At 43.8% G+C, this 17,293-nt stretch overlaps 1 protein-coding gene across 4 annotated transcripts in view; it reads right to left on the reverse strand.

Moving 5' to 3' along the window:
* Positions 1–744: 744 nt before the first annotated feature.
* Positions 745–17,293, reverse strand: part of wdr91 (WD repeat domain 91) — a 72,077-nt gene continuing 55,528 nt past the window's right edge. For 2 of the 4 annotated variants that reach the window (XM_034233284.1, XM_034233283.1), the window contains 7 exons: positions 13,133–13,227; positions 12,529–12,670; positions 3,149–3,257; positions 2,661–2,773; positions 2,447–2,554; positions 1,211–1,300; positions 745–1,063 (listed from right to left, as the gene is read on the reverse strand). In XM_034233284.1, coding sequence (XP_034089175.1) covers positions 899–1,063; positions 1,211–1,300; positions 2,447–2,554; positions 2,661–2,773; positions 3,149–3,257; positions 12,529–12,670; positions 13,133–13,227 — 822 coding nt within the window. In that variant the 3' untranslated portion in view covers positions 745–898. Of the gene's footprint in view, positions 1,064–1,210; positions 1,301–2,446; positions 2,555–2,660; positions 2,774–2,890; positions 3,031–3,148; positions 3,258–12,528; positions 12,671–13,132; positions 13,228–17,293 lie in introns of those variants that run through there. The other 2 variants (XR_004570720.1, XR_004570719.1) reach the window with 2 other exon arrangements.

Genomic DNA, 17,293 nt, shown 5'->3' on the forward strand with positions numbered 1-17,293 from the left:
AAGAAGAAGAAGAAGAAGAAGAAGAAGAAGAAGAAGAAGAAGAAGAAGAAGAAGAAGAAATGGGAGTGAGGGGGGAAGGGGGATGTCTGGTGCCTTGCTCAAGGGTACCACGGCAGGAGGTGAACTGGGACCTCTCCAAGTAGAAGTCCACACTCCAAATAGGTCTGGTCGGGGACTTGAACCGGCGACCCTACGGCTCACAGTCCAAGCCCCTACTGACTGCCATAGATTTAGTCCCTAATTTTGCTCTCAAAGTGCACCAGATTGATGCATTTAACTTCAACATTTAAAAAAAATCTTCCCGGGGGAGCTTGCCCCCGGACCCCCCTACAGGAGGTGAGGTCCACCACCTGCCCACACCCCCTGTTAAATTGTCTCACCCACATTGAGGATGTTTCTTACGCCCATGTTTTATTCCATGTGTCAAGTCAGGCAAACTGGGTCCAAATGTTATTGCATCAAAGATCTGTTAACATTAAAATCACTAAATATATGCCGTAACTATTTTGCTCTAGGCAACTCAAGGGCTCAGGTAATGTGATTACTATATGAATAATTGTCCAAAATAACATAAAATGCATAGGGTTTTTTGTTAAGTAACATACTTTCGTCGCCGGCCGGCCGATACATGCCGCGCATTAAGTGGGCCTGTCTGTCAATTAATCCCCGGGCCACTTTTCCCCCCCTGTCCGCCCCTGCGTATGTCAGGGCAGCGGTCAGAAAGAGCAACAAAGACACCTGCTGTCAGCTGGAACTCTCAGTGAGTTTTTAATTTTAATATGACTTAATAAAGGGTTGGTGAGTTCTTCATTGACGTGTGAGATACATTCATCAAACAAGCCAATTGAATCAGTTCATCATAGATGCTGATGACCTTCGACCCCAATCAGGTGGTCGGTCAGGACTTCTGAGCCAGGAGCGTGCTCAGTTTGATCTTCCCGTCCATGGAGGCTGTCAGGCAAGTGCCGCAGTCCACGGCCGAGCACCAATCAACTGTCACCACCGGTGCTTTGTGCCCGCCCAGTGAGAGCACACTCTCCAGAGCTGGCTCCCTATCGGTCAGCTGAAATGAGGATGGGGGGGGACATGTTACAAACTTAGAACATAAAACAACATTTAATTTTGATCCAGCAAGGGGATCATAGAAACCCAGAAAAATAATACAAAACATATATACACATTTGAAAGAGCATTTCAACAGGGTATTTACTCTGTAGATGAGTCCTCCGCTGCTGGAGCAGGTCAGGATGTGTTGGCCTTCAGAGTCGAAGGCAAACAGCCGACCTCGAGGAACCTGCACCTGAACAATAGGACATTCACACATTCATACATCAACTGGTCATACATTCATTTTATTCAAAGAGACGTTAATTATAACACATCAATAAATTAGTGCTGTCAGAATTATCACATTAACGGCGGTAATTAATTTTTTGAATTAATTGCGTTAAAATATTTAACGCATTTAACACATGTGCAGAATGGCCCGCCCCATACGTGCCACCAGTGGCAGCGCCAGGGTATGGCTGGGGTAGGCTACACCCATACCAAGAAATGGCTTAGCCCCACCATGAAAAATGATGTTAAAGTAAGCAAAATAAAGTCTGCCAACTCGCGCGGAGTAAATTGCACAGACAGCAGTTAGTAAGATTGATTTCAGCAGCCACGGTTTTGAAAACTTTTGTCACGTAGTGATCGTCTTCTCAATAGAACATCTTTGATAATGTCTTCTGGCCAATCAGAATCAAGATAACGGTGTGGTGTTGTTGCAGGAAGTCCTGACGGAGAATACTTTTGCTGTAGTACAGGGGTGCACATAACTGGTACGCAGGTTATGTGCGTAATCTCTCTGAAATGCGTACCGTCACTTGTGTCACAAAGCGCATTTGCGTACCGACGTACTTGTGAAGCTTTTCCAGAAGGCGGTTAGATCACCGGACGACAGAGTCGGTCTCCGTGTGCACAGACAGGGCTGCTGTTAACGTCGGTCTGTACAACGGAATTGTGCCAAAACTACGCCAACCGGCTGCGGAGGGAGACTCCCCCCCCTTCACTGCAGAACTGCGCTAAAACAGCTGATCACTACTCCACTAGCCCCCCCCCCTCTGTCGACTTTCCTGAAGTACTCCCCCGTTGATAGAAATCAACACGTAATGAATTAAGACCCCACGGTTTGATGATTGATAGGTGCTCTCTTTCATTTTGACACGCAGAAAAATGTTATAATAAACATAGATACTGTATGTTAAATGGATATATCCGCCTTCTTTCATTTATCTTTCCATTCCCACAACAATATACATCAATAAATGGCATATTTTGGACATAGTTCGAATGGTGATTAATCATGATTAATTAATTTTTAAGCTGTGATTAATCTGATTAAAATTTGTAATCGTTTGACAGCCTTACAATAAATATATGAAGCTGTAGGGTGATGGCTGACCTGTTTGTATCCGCTGTAACCTGACAGGATGAAGGGCCCCGTGGCATCCTGAGCTAACGCCTGCTCCGACTGCTTTACCCCACATCGGTGGATGTTCCACTGGATGAACTGAAAACACATGTTCACTGTGTGCTATAGCAAACATGCTCTGATACATTGAGACATGTCTTTTAAAGTGACTTTAAGAAATACTAGACACCAAGTTAACCTGTACCTTGCCATCTTCTCCGATGCTGAAGACTGTATTTTCATCGTAGCTGAACTCCACACTGTACACTTCTCCGTCGTGAGCTCTCCAGCTCATCGCACTCTCATACCGCTGCATATCTACAGCAAGGAATCCAGAGACATTTTCTATATTGCCCGATCAATATTCACACATTTAAGAAGTCTATGAGATTCAAACGTTACAGAAAGTACCCAAAAAAGTAGAACTATGTTTACATCAATTGCTCCTTGATCACCACGAGGGAGGGTGCAGGGCCTTGCAGTAAAAACAGCTAGTAATAGTGGTCAAACAGGAAATAATTTCAACTGTCCAGCTCTCCCCAGAGGCCAACTGTGCTGTGTAAAGTACTGACCTGCTTCACAAAGATATAACACACAGGACTGATTTAAACTTTTGAAATGGTTGTAAAAAGTGTAAAAAATAAGAAATGATCATGGTTTTTAATGATAGTCAGACAATTGAGTCCGACTGACCAAACAGGCGGATGACTCCGTCAGCGGCTCCGGTCACCAGCAGGTTCCCGTTGTGGTTAAAGGCGGTGCAGTTCACGGCTACTGGGTCAGGTTCTAAAGAGAATTGGAGCTGAGGGACAGAAAGATTATACTCAGGCGTGGGCACTGTGCAGTATTCTGGTTTAAATATAATCATCAGGATACAAAAATAAAAATGTCCAATACAGTTAAAAAAAATACATTATCAGATTACTGTTCCATTTATACAAAAAATGCATTAATAACTAGCAGGATAAGAATGTATCATATTTTAACGAACAATTTATTATGAAGCACATGTGCACATTGAAAGAAGTAACATGAAACGAGAAACCAAGATATTTATCTTGGTTTTCATTGTTCTGTTGTTATACAAATAATTATCTTATTGATATGTATTTTGTCTTGTATTTTCTTGCATTGGATTGATATTAAATAAATCAAAAAGCAATGGGTAGTTATCAGGTTACATTACTGTTATATTGTATTTAGGGATGCATCAATGCTACATTTCTTGGCCGATGCCGATGTTAATTAAAACTATTTGGCCGATGCCAATGTTTTATGTTTTTTGAATAATTTGTTCGCGCAAAATGGTTTCAGTTTCAAAGGCTGAGCAAGTTCGTTATTATAACATAGTACGCTGTTTAGAAAGTACGCAGCGGATCACCTGCAGCTCTGCCCGCTGTGAGGGGACCGGTGAGCGGAGCAAAACACACCTTTAGAGTTAGACCTATCACACTTAGCTATTTTATCTACCTCTGAATCTACCTAAACTAGTTATAAATATATTTATTCTTTACTGTCGGATCACTCATTAGTGGATCAGCGAGCTGCATGAGACGGATACGGATGGGCTGTCAGGAGAGGGGGAGAGGAACACTTTTTGCAAACCGCAAATCGTGGATCTCTGAGTGAAACTGAAATAGTCCCACACTGCCGACATGTTGTTTTTTGTTTTCTTTAGTTAATGTTTTTTTTTAATATAAACGATCTACCGGTGCCGCAGATGTTATGACGGAACGTGAACAAAAATAACAAAAGCATCGGCGGCTGCCATCTGTGAATGTCACCTCATTTGCCGATGTGCCGATAGCAGTAAATAGGGCGAACATCAAGTTTTAGGTTTTTCTTTGTCCTCACGTTCACTTCTCTCAAGCTCTTTCATTATGGGTTGTTGGAGGATGTCAGCTCTAGTGTTGGACGGTGCACCATTACTCGAAAGGTGCCTCCCTGCAGCCGTTGTCAGCTGCTCTAAGAGACTGTGTTTGTTGTTTGAGATGATGCTGCTATTTTAGTTAATAAGGATTCTTGTGTTAAACTTTCCTGTCGGCTCCCAGACCATAGTCGAGGAAAACAGGGGATGACGCTCTGCAGTCTTCCAGGGCCGAAGCAACAAACTTTGGGTTAAATAACCCACATTTCAATAAGGCAGACAGGCGAGCTCTTCTTTGGCAGGCCGTTGCATTTATTGAGGTCTTTGTTACAGATCTAACTTTGAAGACACTCAACAGACCTATTTTGCTGCTGCTTCGTTCGCTTCAAAACACATACCACCTCACTCGCTCGCTCTACCATGCACACACACAAATGCACGCGCCACACCCATCTCTCTCCCTTAAAGGGAAAGCGATCTGACTCTGTATGGCCCTAATATCATAACACTTGTAATTGTACCTTAAATGCCATTGCTTATTCTTCTTTAAACTCCTCCTCCTCCTCCTCCCCCTCTTGCTGTGCAACAGTATTCCACTATTGTTCTTCAAATCTTTATTCTTCAACTTCAAAAAACATAGGAAACCCTCTCTTACGTTGAAAAAAAGAAGAAAATTAAGCAAAAAAATGAAACAAAATGCCTCTTGAGGGCATGAAGTGACAAAGGCTTTCAACATGTCTCCATCATTGTAAATTCAGCCTCATCTTTCATCACAGCCGCACACCTTTAGTTAATCTGCCAATAAAGCCACATTATTCACCCAAAAGTACACAAAAAGCACACTGAGACGCTCCTCGCGGTACTGACATGCTGCACGCATTGACATTTTACCGATAGCTGCTATGGTTATTCAACAAAAGTTAGAAATGTAAGAGGTTTATCTCTCATTCAGATCAATGGAAAGATCACTGCACATCTCCATGGAAACCTTTGATCTCTGGGCACACAGGTGTTATGATTAGGTGCTCAGCACAGACAAAAAACCCGACAAACAGACTGGAGTTTAATAGACTGTCTCAGCCTATACTGTCTGATGGAAACTCCAAACACACTTCAACATCTTACACATATTTTATACATTATTGGTGACACATGGTTTTAGTTAAAAAGTTTGCAGTTAAAATATTCTGCTGCTTTTCCAAGCCTTTTTACTTTCCAAATATTCCTGCTTCTTCACTTTCTTCTTACACATTACATTTCAGCATAGCTGTTCAGCGTCAGCTTTTCAGCATAAAGCATTCCCACTAGCAATTTCTTCAGGAATTGCATTCTAGTTTTTCTCCCCCTCTCAACCACACACACCTTCAAAATAAAAGCCCAATAGTTTTCCAAAATAAAAGCTCTAGATTATCACTATCCAAAAAAGAAGCTCAGGATGAGGATTTTTGCTAAATAAAATATAACTAAAAATACAACTAGTACTACTACTACTAATACAACTAATAATACTACTACTAATACAACTACTACTACTACTACTACAACTACTTATGCAACTACTACTATTCATACAACAACTACTACAACTACTTATACTATAGCTACTACTACTACTACTACTTCTATTTCAGGACATTGAGGCTATACATTTGGTTGTTTATACCTTTTCTTTTAAATATTAAGCTTCTTCACTATTTTTCCAACTCTTCCAGTTTAACATTTCAAGTTTCCAACAAAGTCATTGCAATGCATTTGAGCTGTAACAATTTTGATTTAAATAATTTCACTTTTCTGCATTTCTCCGCTAAGTTCAGCAACACACTGACTTGGTTTGTGTAGCTAAAAGCAGCAACAGAGACCATTCAAATCATCATTAAAAACACACCTGTTCACCCTGGCCTTCCGGCCCTAGCCCTTTCTTGGTCCCCCGGCTTCCTTTATTTTTTGTTTGCCCTTTGATTGTCTGTTTGTTTTGTTTGTCCCTTGAAAGGCGCTATATAAATATCATTTATTATTATAATTCAAATAACCCCAAACCAACCCGTTCACGTATCTACCAGATATTCCCAACTCAGCGAGACACCTGCTGAGAAGCCAACTCTGGTTATTGGTAGCTCTATTATGAGACACGTGAATTTAGAGACTGAAGCCTCCACAGTCACATGCATTCCGGGGGCCAGAGCGGGCGACGTTCTTAAACTGCTGGCTAAAAATAAACGTAACTACAGTAGGATTGTTATTCACGTCGGTGGTAATGATGTCCGTTTACGCCAATCAGAATGCACCAAACTTAATGTGGCGTCGGTGTGTAGTTATGCTAAAACAATGTTGGACACCGTAATCTTCTCTGGTCCCCTCCCCAATCTGATCAGTGATGACATGTATAGCCGGCGCATGTCATCATTTCAGCGCTGGTTGTCTTGGTGGTGCCCAGCAAACAATGTGGGCTTCGTAAATAATTGGACAGCCTTCTGGGGAAAACCTGGTCTGATTAAGAGAGACGGCATTCATCCTACTTTGGAAGGTGCAAATCTCATTTCGGCAAACATTTCAGGGCTTTGTGGACTTAATCCATGACAAACTGGAGTTGAGACCAGGAGGCGGAGTCGCAGTCTTACACGCTTCTCTGCGCTCTCTCCAATAAAATACCCAATATTAACGGTGTGTGTGTCTGCCCAAGGACAATTTAAAGTAAAACCTAATAGAGGTGTCACACATAATAACCTAATAAAAGTAAATGTAACAACTACTACAGTGCAACAAAACAGGAAGATTACATGTGGACTCTTAAACATAAGATCTTTAGCATCTAAAGCAATATTGGTAAATGATTTAATATCAGATTATAATATTGATATATGCTGTCTCACTGAAACTTGGTTGAGACATGAAGAATATGTCAGCATAAATGAGGCCACTCCACCCAGCCATATCAATACTCATATTGCCCGAGGCACGGGCCGAGGAGGTGGAGTTGCAGCAATCTTTGACTCAAGTTTACTTATCAATACTAAATCTGTTAGTGCTATAGCCAAATGTAAGGAAGAGATGCCATCAATACCTAACTCGATAGCATGTCTGCATGTAGGGGAGGAAACTTATACAAAATGTACACCACCGCAAATTGATCATGTTGTTGATAGTGCTATAGATGCGCTGCGAATAAAATTAGACTCTGTTGCTCCTTTGAAAAAGAAGAAAATAAAACAACATAGACTAGCTCCATGGCATAATGCCGAAACCCGCAAAATAAAGCAAAAGTCGAGACAACTTGAAAGGATATGGCGTTCTACTAAACTTGAAGAATCTCGTTTAATTTGGCATATTACTCTCAATGAATATAAGAAAGTACTGCGTAAAGCGAGAGCAGCCTACTACTCTTCATTAATAGATGAGATTAAGAATAATGCAAGATTTCTTTTCAGCACTGTAGCCAGGCTGACAGAGAGCCATAGCTCGATTGAGCCTTCTATTCCCATAGCACTCAGTAGTAATGATTTTATGTACTTTTTTAATGATAAAATTGTTACTCTTAGAAACCAAATTAATGACCTCTTGCCTTTGACCAGTTATCAACAGCTCCCGGAAACGTAAGTTCTAATATTACACTAGATAGTAAACTAGAATGCTTTTCAGCCATAAACCTTGAACAATTAAATTCAATGATTATTTCTTCTAAACCATCAACGTGTATCTTAGACCCAATTCCAACTGCTGTTAAAATAAATGTTTCCATTAATTAGCACTTCTTTATTAAATATTATGAATATGTCTTTATTATCAGGCTATGTTCCACAATCATTTAAAGTTGCAGTGATAAAAACCTCTTCTTAAAAAGCACAACCTCGATCCAGAGGAGAACACATCATAGCACAGAGACAGCTCTGGTTAAAGTCACAAATGACATACTAATAGCCTCTGACAAGGGACTTGTCTCTATTCTTGTTTTGCTCGATCTCAGTGCTGCATTTGATACTGTCGACCATGATATCTTATTGCAAAGACTAGAGCACTTAGTTGGCATACAGGGAACTGCTTTAGACTGGTTTAGGTCCTATCTATCTAAACGCTCTCAGTTTGTACGTGTCAATGATTAATCTTCCATGCAAACCAAAGTTAACCATGGAGTGCCACAGGGCTCAGTGCTCGGACCTATTTTGTTCACATTATATATGCTTCCGTTAGGCAATATTATAAGGAATCATTCTGTACATTTTCATTGTTATGCGGATGATACTCAACTATATTTATCCATCAAGCCTGATGAAATTAATCATCTAAATACAATTCAAGACTGCCTCAAGGACTTAAAAACCTGGATGACCTTAAACTTTTTGATGTTAAACACGACCAAAACTGAAGTTATTGTACTCGGCCCAAATAATCTACGAAACAAATTATCTAAGGATATACTAACTATGGATGGCATTAATTTGGCCTCCAGTGAGACTGTAAGCAATCTTGGTGTTATATTTGATCAGGATTAATCCTTTAACGCCCACATAAAATCAATTTCAAGGACCGCCTACTTCCATCTACGCAACATTGCCAAAATCAGGCATATCTTGCCTCAAAACGATGCAGAGAAACTAGTCCATGCATTTGTTACTTCAAGGCTGGATTATTGTAACTCTTTATTATCAGGGTGTACCAAGAAGTCAGTCAAGTCGCTTCAGCTGATTCAAAATGCTGCAGCTCGTGTACTAACCAGAGTTAGGAAAAGGGACCACATTACTCCTGTTCTGGCTGCCTTACACTGGCTCCCTATAGAACACAGGATAGAATTTAAAATTCTTCTTCTCGCCTACAAAGCCCTTAATGGGCAGGCGCCATCTTACCTTAAAGAACTCATTATACCCTACTGTCCTACTAGGGCATTGCGTTCCAAGAATGCAGGGTTGTTGGTTGTTCCTAGAGTCTCTAAAAGTAAAATGGGAGCCAGAGCCTTTTCTTATCAAGCTCCACTTTTGTGGAATCAGCTTCCAGTTTGTGTTCGGGCGGCAGACACCCTATTCGTTTTTAAGAGTGCGCTTAAGACCTTCCTTTTTGATAAAGCTTATAGTGATAAAATAAAATAATCTAATAAGAGTGTATTGACGTAGATACGTTGTGCCTCTTTACCTATACATTTTAGTTCTTACTCTTTCACTTAAATCCTAAAAACTTAGATCTTATATTTAAAACTTTATCCAAAACCTTTCCCCTCTCTGACCTCTCAAGGTTCTAGTAGAGCAGGCGTAGCCAACACAGTGCCCGGGCACTCAGTCGCCCGCAGGGGTAACGTGAGTCGCCCGCGGGGCATGTTCTAAAAATAGCTCGCCAAGCAAATCCAAAATGTATAAAATACACAAAACAAAAAAGGAAATGTAATTAAAATAATCTACCCTATGCATAAAGGAAACCTAAATCATAGAGAACTCTATCTACTTACTGCAACTCTATATCTATCTAACACCCCTCCTCCGCCAACCCCCACAATGAATATCGACCAATCACGTTCTTGCTTGATTTGCGGAACTAGCGTTGCAGTCGGGAAGAAAAGCAATGTGGCACCTCCCCGCTGATTTTCCTTCTGGCAGAATCTACACAACACATCAGCCCCATTGAACACAGCCTAGTCGTGCCAGCCTATACAGCACATGAGGGGCAGAATTTTACTGTGTGTTGCAACTTGCATATATATGTATTCCACTTGACGCACACACACACGCATGGCGTAATCTCCACTGGGGACAGGGGGGACATGTCCCCCGCTCGTTTCAATACCCCGTTTGTGTCCCCCCACTTTACAAATATGTTTATTATTATTAAACAAGTTTAAATGATTTGTTATCGGTTGTGATCATATTCTAAAGATGTTTGGATTATTGAAAAGTATACAGCTCCCTTTCATCTGAGTGTTGAGAGCTGTATCCGTAAATTCATGTTGTGCTCAAAGTGCGACGGATTGATGAATTTAACGTCAACATTTAAAAAAACATCTTCCCGGGGGAGCATGCCCCCGGACCCCACTAGAGGATGTGAGGCCCCCCCTAGAGGATGTGAGGCCCACCCCCAAATAAAGCAGGTTAAAATAATTAAATTGCATACATTTTATTTTAGTAAACACTGCAAACAGGTCCCACAGACCCAAACAGCACACAAAGGTTAAAGGTCAGCATATAATAATGTTAAAGGAGACATGTCATGCTTTTCCGGTTATTACCCGTCCCCTTGTGTGTTATGAAGGTTTTTATGCATGTAAATGGGCTGCAGAGTCAAAACCCTCAAAGTGCACCCTGTTGGGAGTAAAGCTCTAACACAGAAAATACCTCCCCAAAACGCCTCATTGGAACTATTTGACCTTCTTCCATGTTCTTCCTGGACATTGTGATGTGTGAACACCCAGTAGCCACGCCCAGAACTATGACGCGATACGGTCATGCGGTAGCCGGAACCAAATGGGCCAATCCGTGGAGCCGTTACGTTACGTCTGCGGAGCCGTTACGTTAAGCCCCCGCTGATTGGTCCAAATTGACCAATCCACGACTTCCTCACACACTCAGTGCTGCAGGCAGCTCTGCTGATTTTTCCTCCCTGGCTGCAGGCTGATAACAGACAGTTGGGATCGCGGCGAAATTCTCTCTGCAGACCCATTCTCTCTGCAGACCCATTCTCTCTGCAGACCCATTCTCTCTGCAGACCCATTCTCACAGCGTTTATCAACCTTTTTCTGACTCAATATCAAGCCACACTTATTGTTTTTACTTCGGCTGTGACTTTGTGTGTGTTCAGGTTGAGTTTGGCTGTGTTTCGCTGTGTATCGCTAAACAAGGAAATCACACCTCCACGGAGCTCAGCGCGATTCACAACGTCCCGACTGGTCCCGACCAACTGGAGCACACTGTGCTCACAGGGAGGGGGGGGGGGGGCAAGAGCTGCAACGAGCCGTTTAGTGGTTTAGTTTAGAGATGCTGTATGCGAAACCAATGTGAGTTTGGAAAATTGCACAGTATTTTCTATTTTAGTATACCTCAACAATGGAATTATGATCGGTGGAAATGGCCATGACACCTCTCCTTTAAAATGTGCTAAATATATGCACTGCAAAAAACTAAAAAAAGAGGAGTAAAAGTAGCCCCCGACTTGTTTTATTTTTTGAAAGTAGCTCTCATCCTAAAAAGGTTGGTGACCCTTGTATTAGAGGGTAACAGGTTGCAGAGAGGCCTATTCCGGGGGACATCTTACTTCTTCCTTCCGTCTGTGCCTGTGTACTCTCATGTTCCGAATAACCCAGCTTCCCCCAAATCTCTTTTTGGTGTCTATATACGCCGGGATCCTGAGTTGAGGCTGATCCTGTTGCTGTGGTCGTGTGTCCTGGATCCTCTATCCTGAGTTCTGGATCTGAGTCCTGGACTTCGAGTCGTGGCTGAACCTGTCTCTGCGGTCCTGCCTGACTCTCATCATACTACTTCCCTGATGGCTCCCACAAGATTGTTGACATCCTCGTGGATTCATCTTCTTATTATAGACACATGCATTTCCTAACATTCGGTCTATATGCTGTAAAATTTATTATCTCTTCGATTTACACACGGCATCTATTGCACGTCTGTCCGTCCTGGGAGAGGGATCCCTCCTCTGTTGCTCTCCCTGAGGTTTCTCCCATGTTCCCCTTTAAACTGGGGGTTTTCTCTGGAAGTTTTTCCTTGTACGATGTGAGGGTCTAAGGACAGAGGGTCTAAGGACAGAGGGTGTCGTATTGTCATACTGATATTCTGTACAAACTGTGAAGTCCACTGAGACAAATGTAACATTTGTGATATTGGGCTATATAAATAAACATTGATTGATTGATTGATTGAATAACATATTCAGCTTTTTCAGCTAAATTCAGCAACAAATGTAAACACAGTTTACAGCATTCACATGCATTTTCAGCAGGAAATGCATTTTCTAGTTTTATTTATTGTTCTCATTGTTCATAAGTTTGTGTTATGACTGAAACATTTTTCCAGGTTTAAAATAAAGCACAATAACTACATTTAAGACGGGTTCCCCTTTTTTAAGACAAGTATCAAAATCGCAATTCTTGACTTGGTATCGGTATTGAAACAAAAATGTTGGTATCGTGACAACACTAGTCAGCTCTACAGGGCCCTAAAGCATGGGGCCCCAAGCCCTAGCTTATTAGCTGAAAAACTGTTTCTAATGAGCTGGTTGATACCTGTTGTTTGACAGTTTTTGTGTCCCAGAGCAGCAGCTGGCCAGACACAGGGACAGGAAGTCGAGGAGCGGAGTCTCCGCTGAGAGCTGCAGCAGAGCAGATGAACGACGAGCCGCTGGGACTGCAGGCTAGAGACAGGATGCTGAAGGACAGAGGACACATTCTTTATCACCATCAAACAGTTATATTATTGCTACATGAAAAAATGCAGTGTCTCCTATGAGTGTCTCACTTTTATTTGTTTTGCACAACCACTCCAGAATTATCAGTGCTCTGGTAAAACTTGACAAATCAAAGTGGCTAAATGAGACTACTAAAAGTCATCACGCCGAAGAAGAGTTGGCCAGACCATCAAAATTCTGTTTACAATCTACACCTAAGTTTGCAAAATCTGCAACGAAGTAGAGCCCCTTTTTTCGTTTGAATTAAATCTTGCATTATGCTTAGTGCCGAATAAATAAATATAAACACGACTTCAAAAACACGAGACATTTTAATGCTACCAGTGGTTTGTGTGTCTTCGGTCATGGTGTCACAGAAGTGAGATATGATGGATACTGAGCTGAATGTCAGTGAACAGGGAACTGATGAAGGGACAGTTTACCGTGGGTGGGTTTCATCAATGTTCATCTCGTAAAGATTCTTCTTGGCATCCGTGTCATACAACCGCACTGTGCCAACTCCACTGCCTAGTAACAACTACACACACACACACACACACACACACACACACACACACACACACACACACACACACACACACACACACACACACACACACACACACACACACACACACACACACACACACACACACACACACAACACACACACACACACACACACACACACACACACACACACACACACACACACACACACACACACACACACACACACACACACACACACACACACACCACACACACACACACACACACACACACACACACACACACACACACACACACACACACACACACACACACACACACACACACACACACACACACACACACACACACACACACACACACACACACACACACACACACACGTTACCTTTGACATGCTTTGTGCTGTATTGAATGTGTCAGTCTTTGTTTTTCTTCTTTTTAGTTGTTTGTATTGTGTATATTTAGATGTGTGTTGTGTGATTAATTAACAGCAGTGATCAGATTAATTCCTGAGCAGTTTATCTAAGACTGAACCCTGAGGAATGCTGGCTGTTCTACATCGTATAGGCTTCGCCCTCTAAGGCTATTGCTATTGGGTAATCCCCTGTACATGCGCAGCACTGAAAGACTTGTAATCCACGCCCACCTATGACGTGGGCCCCACCTACGGACTCACTTCCGTATAAATAGGAAGTAGACCCGACAATCTGCTCCCACTTTTCTTCAGCACTCCATTGCAGAAGCACTGTCAGGCACACTAAAAAGCAAAGATTCCTCTTCTAAAAAGCTTTGTTCCAATTATTAAGGTCAGTCAGGGCTGTGTTCGGGATTGCCCTTCATGCCAAACAGTATCCTGTTTTTGACTTACGACCGGCACTCCTGCCTGGGATCGGAGCACGCAAACGCGGCTCTCACTCCCCAGGTGTCGTGCACTCATTGTGTCCGTCTCCCTCTGGCCCACAGACAGTGGAGAGCGGACGCTCTCGCTGCTGCGGCCGAGGATGATTGGACAGTCCAGGAGTCTTACTCCGTGGACGAAGCCCTTTATTTATTGGATCCGAGTGGCGGGCAGCAGTCAGGTGACTCCTTCCCCTCCATTCACGGATCACCATGTGGTTCCCCCGTCCTCCCTCTCCTCCGGACGGGGGAAGACAGGACGGGGACCCGGTGTCAGCCCAGGTTCGGCTGCCGGGCTGACTCCGGGTCCCGGGTCATCGGGTCCCTCTCTCCGCCATCACGGCTCTGCTGTCGATAGGCGGTGTTCTCCAGGAACTCCCGGAGATCATCGGAAAGGCTGCCGCCTGGAGAGATCTCCCCATTCCCCCGGTTCAGGAAAGGTCTCCTCCGGATGACATAAAAAATGCCGGCTGCCTCATAACCGGTCAGTTAAGCACAGGTTTTTCCCTCTGTCCCAGATGTGCCTCCTACACACACCTCCGCTCATTCCTCAGCGGGTTTGAGCGTGAACGCGCCTCAATGTCCTTTTCCAGGGTTCCTCAAGGGGAAGAAAATCAGGGGTTTTTACTCCCGCTATATTCTGGTCCCGAAAGAGACGGGGCGGGGGGAATGAGACCCATCCTCGATCTGTCAGTGTCCAACAAGGGAATGGCATTTTCACATGCTGACGATCAAACAGGTGCTGGAGTGTGTTCACCAGGGAGACTGGTTCATTTCCATAGACCTTAAGGATGCATACTTCCACGTAACCATCATCCCGAAACACAGCAAACACTTTTTCAAAGTGTGTGGAGACGGCTCTGGAGCCGCTACACAGAATGGGGATGAGTGTTATTTTACCTGGACGACCTGCTGTGGCTGGCTCGCTCCAGGGAGGAAGTCGCTTTACAGACGGTACAGCTCGTATCTCATCTGTCAAGCCTGGGTTTCATTTATAAACTGGAAGAAGAGCTGTCCTCTTCCCTCCCAGATTATCATGTATCTGGGAGTGGAATAAAACTCGGCCACCATGAGAGCGCGGCTCTCACGGCAGAGAGTGGAGAGCTCAGAGCTCACAGCTCCTCATATCTGTTCAGAAACTAGACAAAAGTTAAACAAGTACAAACCACAGACTGTCTGTGTCATGGCGAATACAGTCGCTGGTTTATTTATGTCTGTAGGCCGTTGTTGTGAGTGTGGACGGAGCATATACAACGTTAGCTTAGCCTGATCGATCCGATCTCCATTCAGAAAACACGCATTTTAAAAGGTTTTTCGCCTGCCGTCTGTCTGCAGACCGGTATCAGTGTGTTGTTACTTGGGCATCATTTTGAAACGTGCATTACAATTAAATCACTGTAAAATATGTTCATTGTGTTGTAGTTGTAGCCCCCTTGCCAGCGATTCTCTCTGACCATTCAGCAGTCGAGAGTGTTTATGTCACTAGTTTAGCATATTCAGCCCGGTTGTTGGCCCGGTAAGAACCTCGATTTTGGAGGGCCAGAAAAAAGGTGAAAAAGTAGTCCTGAGCCGGAACTACCCCTGGTGGAAACGCAAAAAGTTCTACGTGCTGCAGTGGAAAAGTGCCATTAGAGGGGCTTGGCCTCTCTCAAGATGTTGTACGTACCATCCAGGGAGCCAGGGCCGCGTCCACCAGGGCATCTTACACAGCCAAATGGACAGCGTTCCAGCGTTGGTGTGTAGGGAAAAGCCTGGACCCCGTTACGTGTCCCCTGCCTCACGTGCCTCACGTGCCTCAGTTCCTCCAGCTGCTGCTGGACAGGAACTGGCCTATAGCACGGTCAAAACATATGCTGCTGCCATAAGTTTTGGGGTCAGCACGGTGTTTAGTCACCCTCTGACAAAACGCTTTCTACGAGGAGTACAGAGACTCAGACCTGTGTCACGGGCTTTGGCGCCTCAATGGGTTTTTGGCTTTAGAGTTACGCGCACTGGGTAAAGCTCCATTTGAACCTTTAGATCAGGTCCCCCTAAAGGTCTTGTCAGCCAAAGTAGCTCTGCTCTTGGCTCTCACATCAGCTAAAAGGGTGAGTGATTTGTTTGCTCTCTCTGTGGCTCCGTCATGTCTCCGGATCCAAGGAGATGGCAGCTCAGCTGTTTTGCGCCCTAACCCGGCTTTTATGACAAAGGTTATCACAAGCTCCTTTAGATCGAGAGTGATACATTTGGATGGCTTCTTTCCTCCTCCTCCTCACACATCAGAGGATGAAGCCACATCTCATCTCATCTCCTCCGTTCCCAGTGTCTGTTTGTGCATTACAGAGAGTGCTCAGTAGGGCAGCCTCTGTCTGCACAATGCCTGTCACATTGGCTGTGTGAGGCTGTGTCACAGGCGTATGTCTCCTCTGGGTTGGATCCCCTGGAGAACATCAGTGTGCACTCCACCAGAGGAATTTCATCCTCTACGGCTTTGCACGGAGGAATGACAGTGGAAGACATTTGCACTGCTGCATCTTGGTCTTCCCCCTGTTCTCTTATGAGAGGGATGTTCCCTTTTTCCTCTCTGACACACTCTGTACTGAGTGTGTCAGATAAAGTGATGTCGGGCCCTCTCTCCTGCCTGTCGGCACGCAGAGAACGGCCCTTTCCCCGCCCCCCTCTTTTATCCTTTTAAGAAAGTGTGACATTCGTCTCTACTTTTCACAACGACACTTCATGGAGAATATTCTTCTTTTTTTTTTAAAATGCTATATTTCCAGGGACTGTGATGCACCATTATGCACAGTGTAATGAGCATGGGTTATTAATTGAGTTGATGTGTTTTTGTGCTTATGGTAACGGACGGACCAGTGGGGCGTAAACTACATCCAGCTTCGCCCTTAACCCAATAGCGATAGCCTTAGAGGGTGAAGCCTATACGATGTAGAACTGGGGTTACGTACTGTAACCCAGCTTCTATGAGTATAGGCGCAGCCCTCTAAGGTTCGGGCCCCACTGGCTCCGCGAATAACTGAAGAAAAGCTGTTTGTGTGGGAGCAGAGTGTAGGGACTACTTCCTATTTATACGGAAGTGAGTCCGTAGGTGGGGCCCACGTCATAGGTGGGCGTGGATTACAAGTCTTTCAGTGCTGCACATGCGCAGGGGATTACCCAATAGCGATAGCCTTAGAGGGCTGCGCCTACAATCATAG

Source organism: Gymnodraco acuticeps, unplaced genomic scaffold (genome assembly GCF_902827175.1).
Source record: "Gymnodraco acuticeps unplaced genomic scaffold, fGymAcu1.1, whole genome shotgun sequence".
Taxonomy (NCBI): Eukaryota; Metazoa; Chordata; class Actinopteri; order Perciformes; family Bathydraconidae; genus Gymnodraco; species Gymnodraco acuticeps.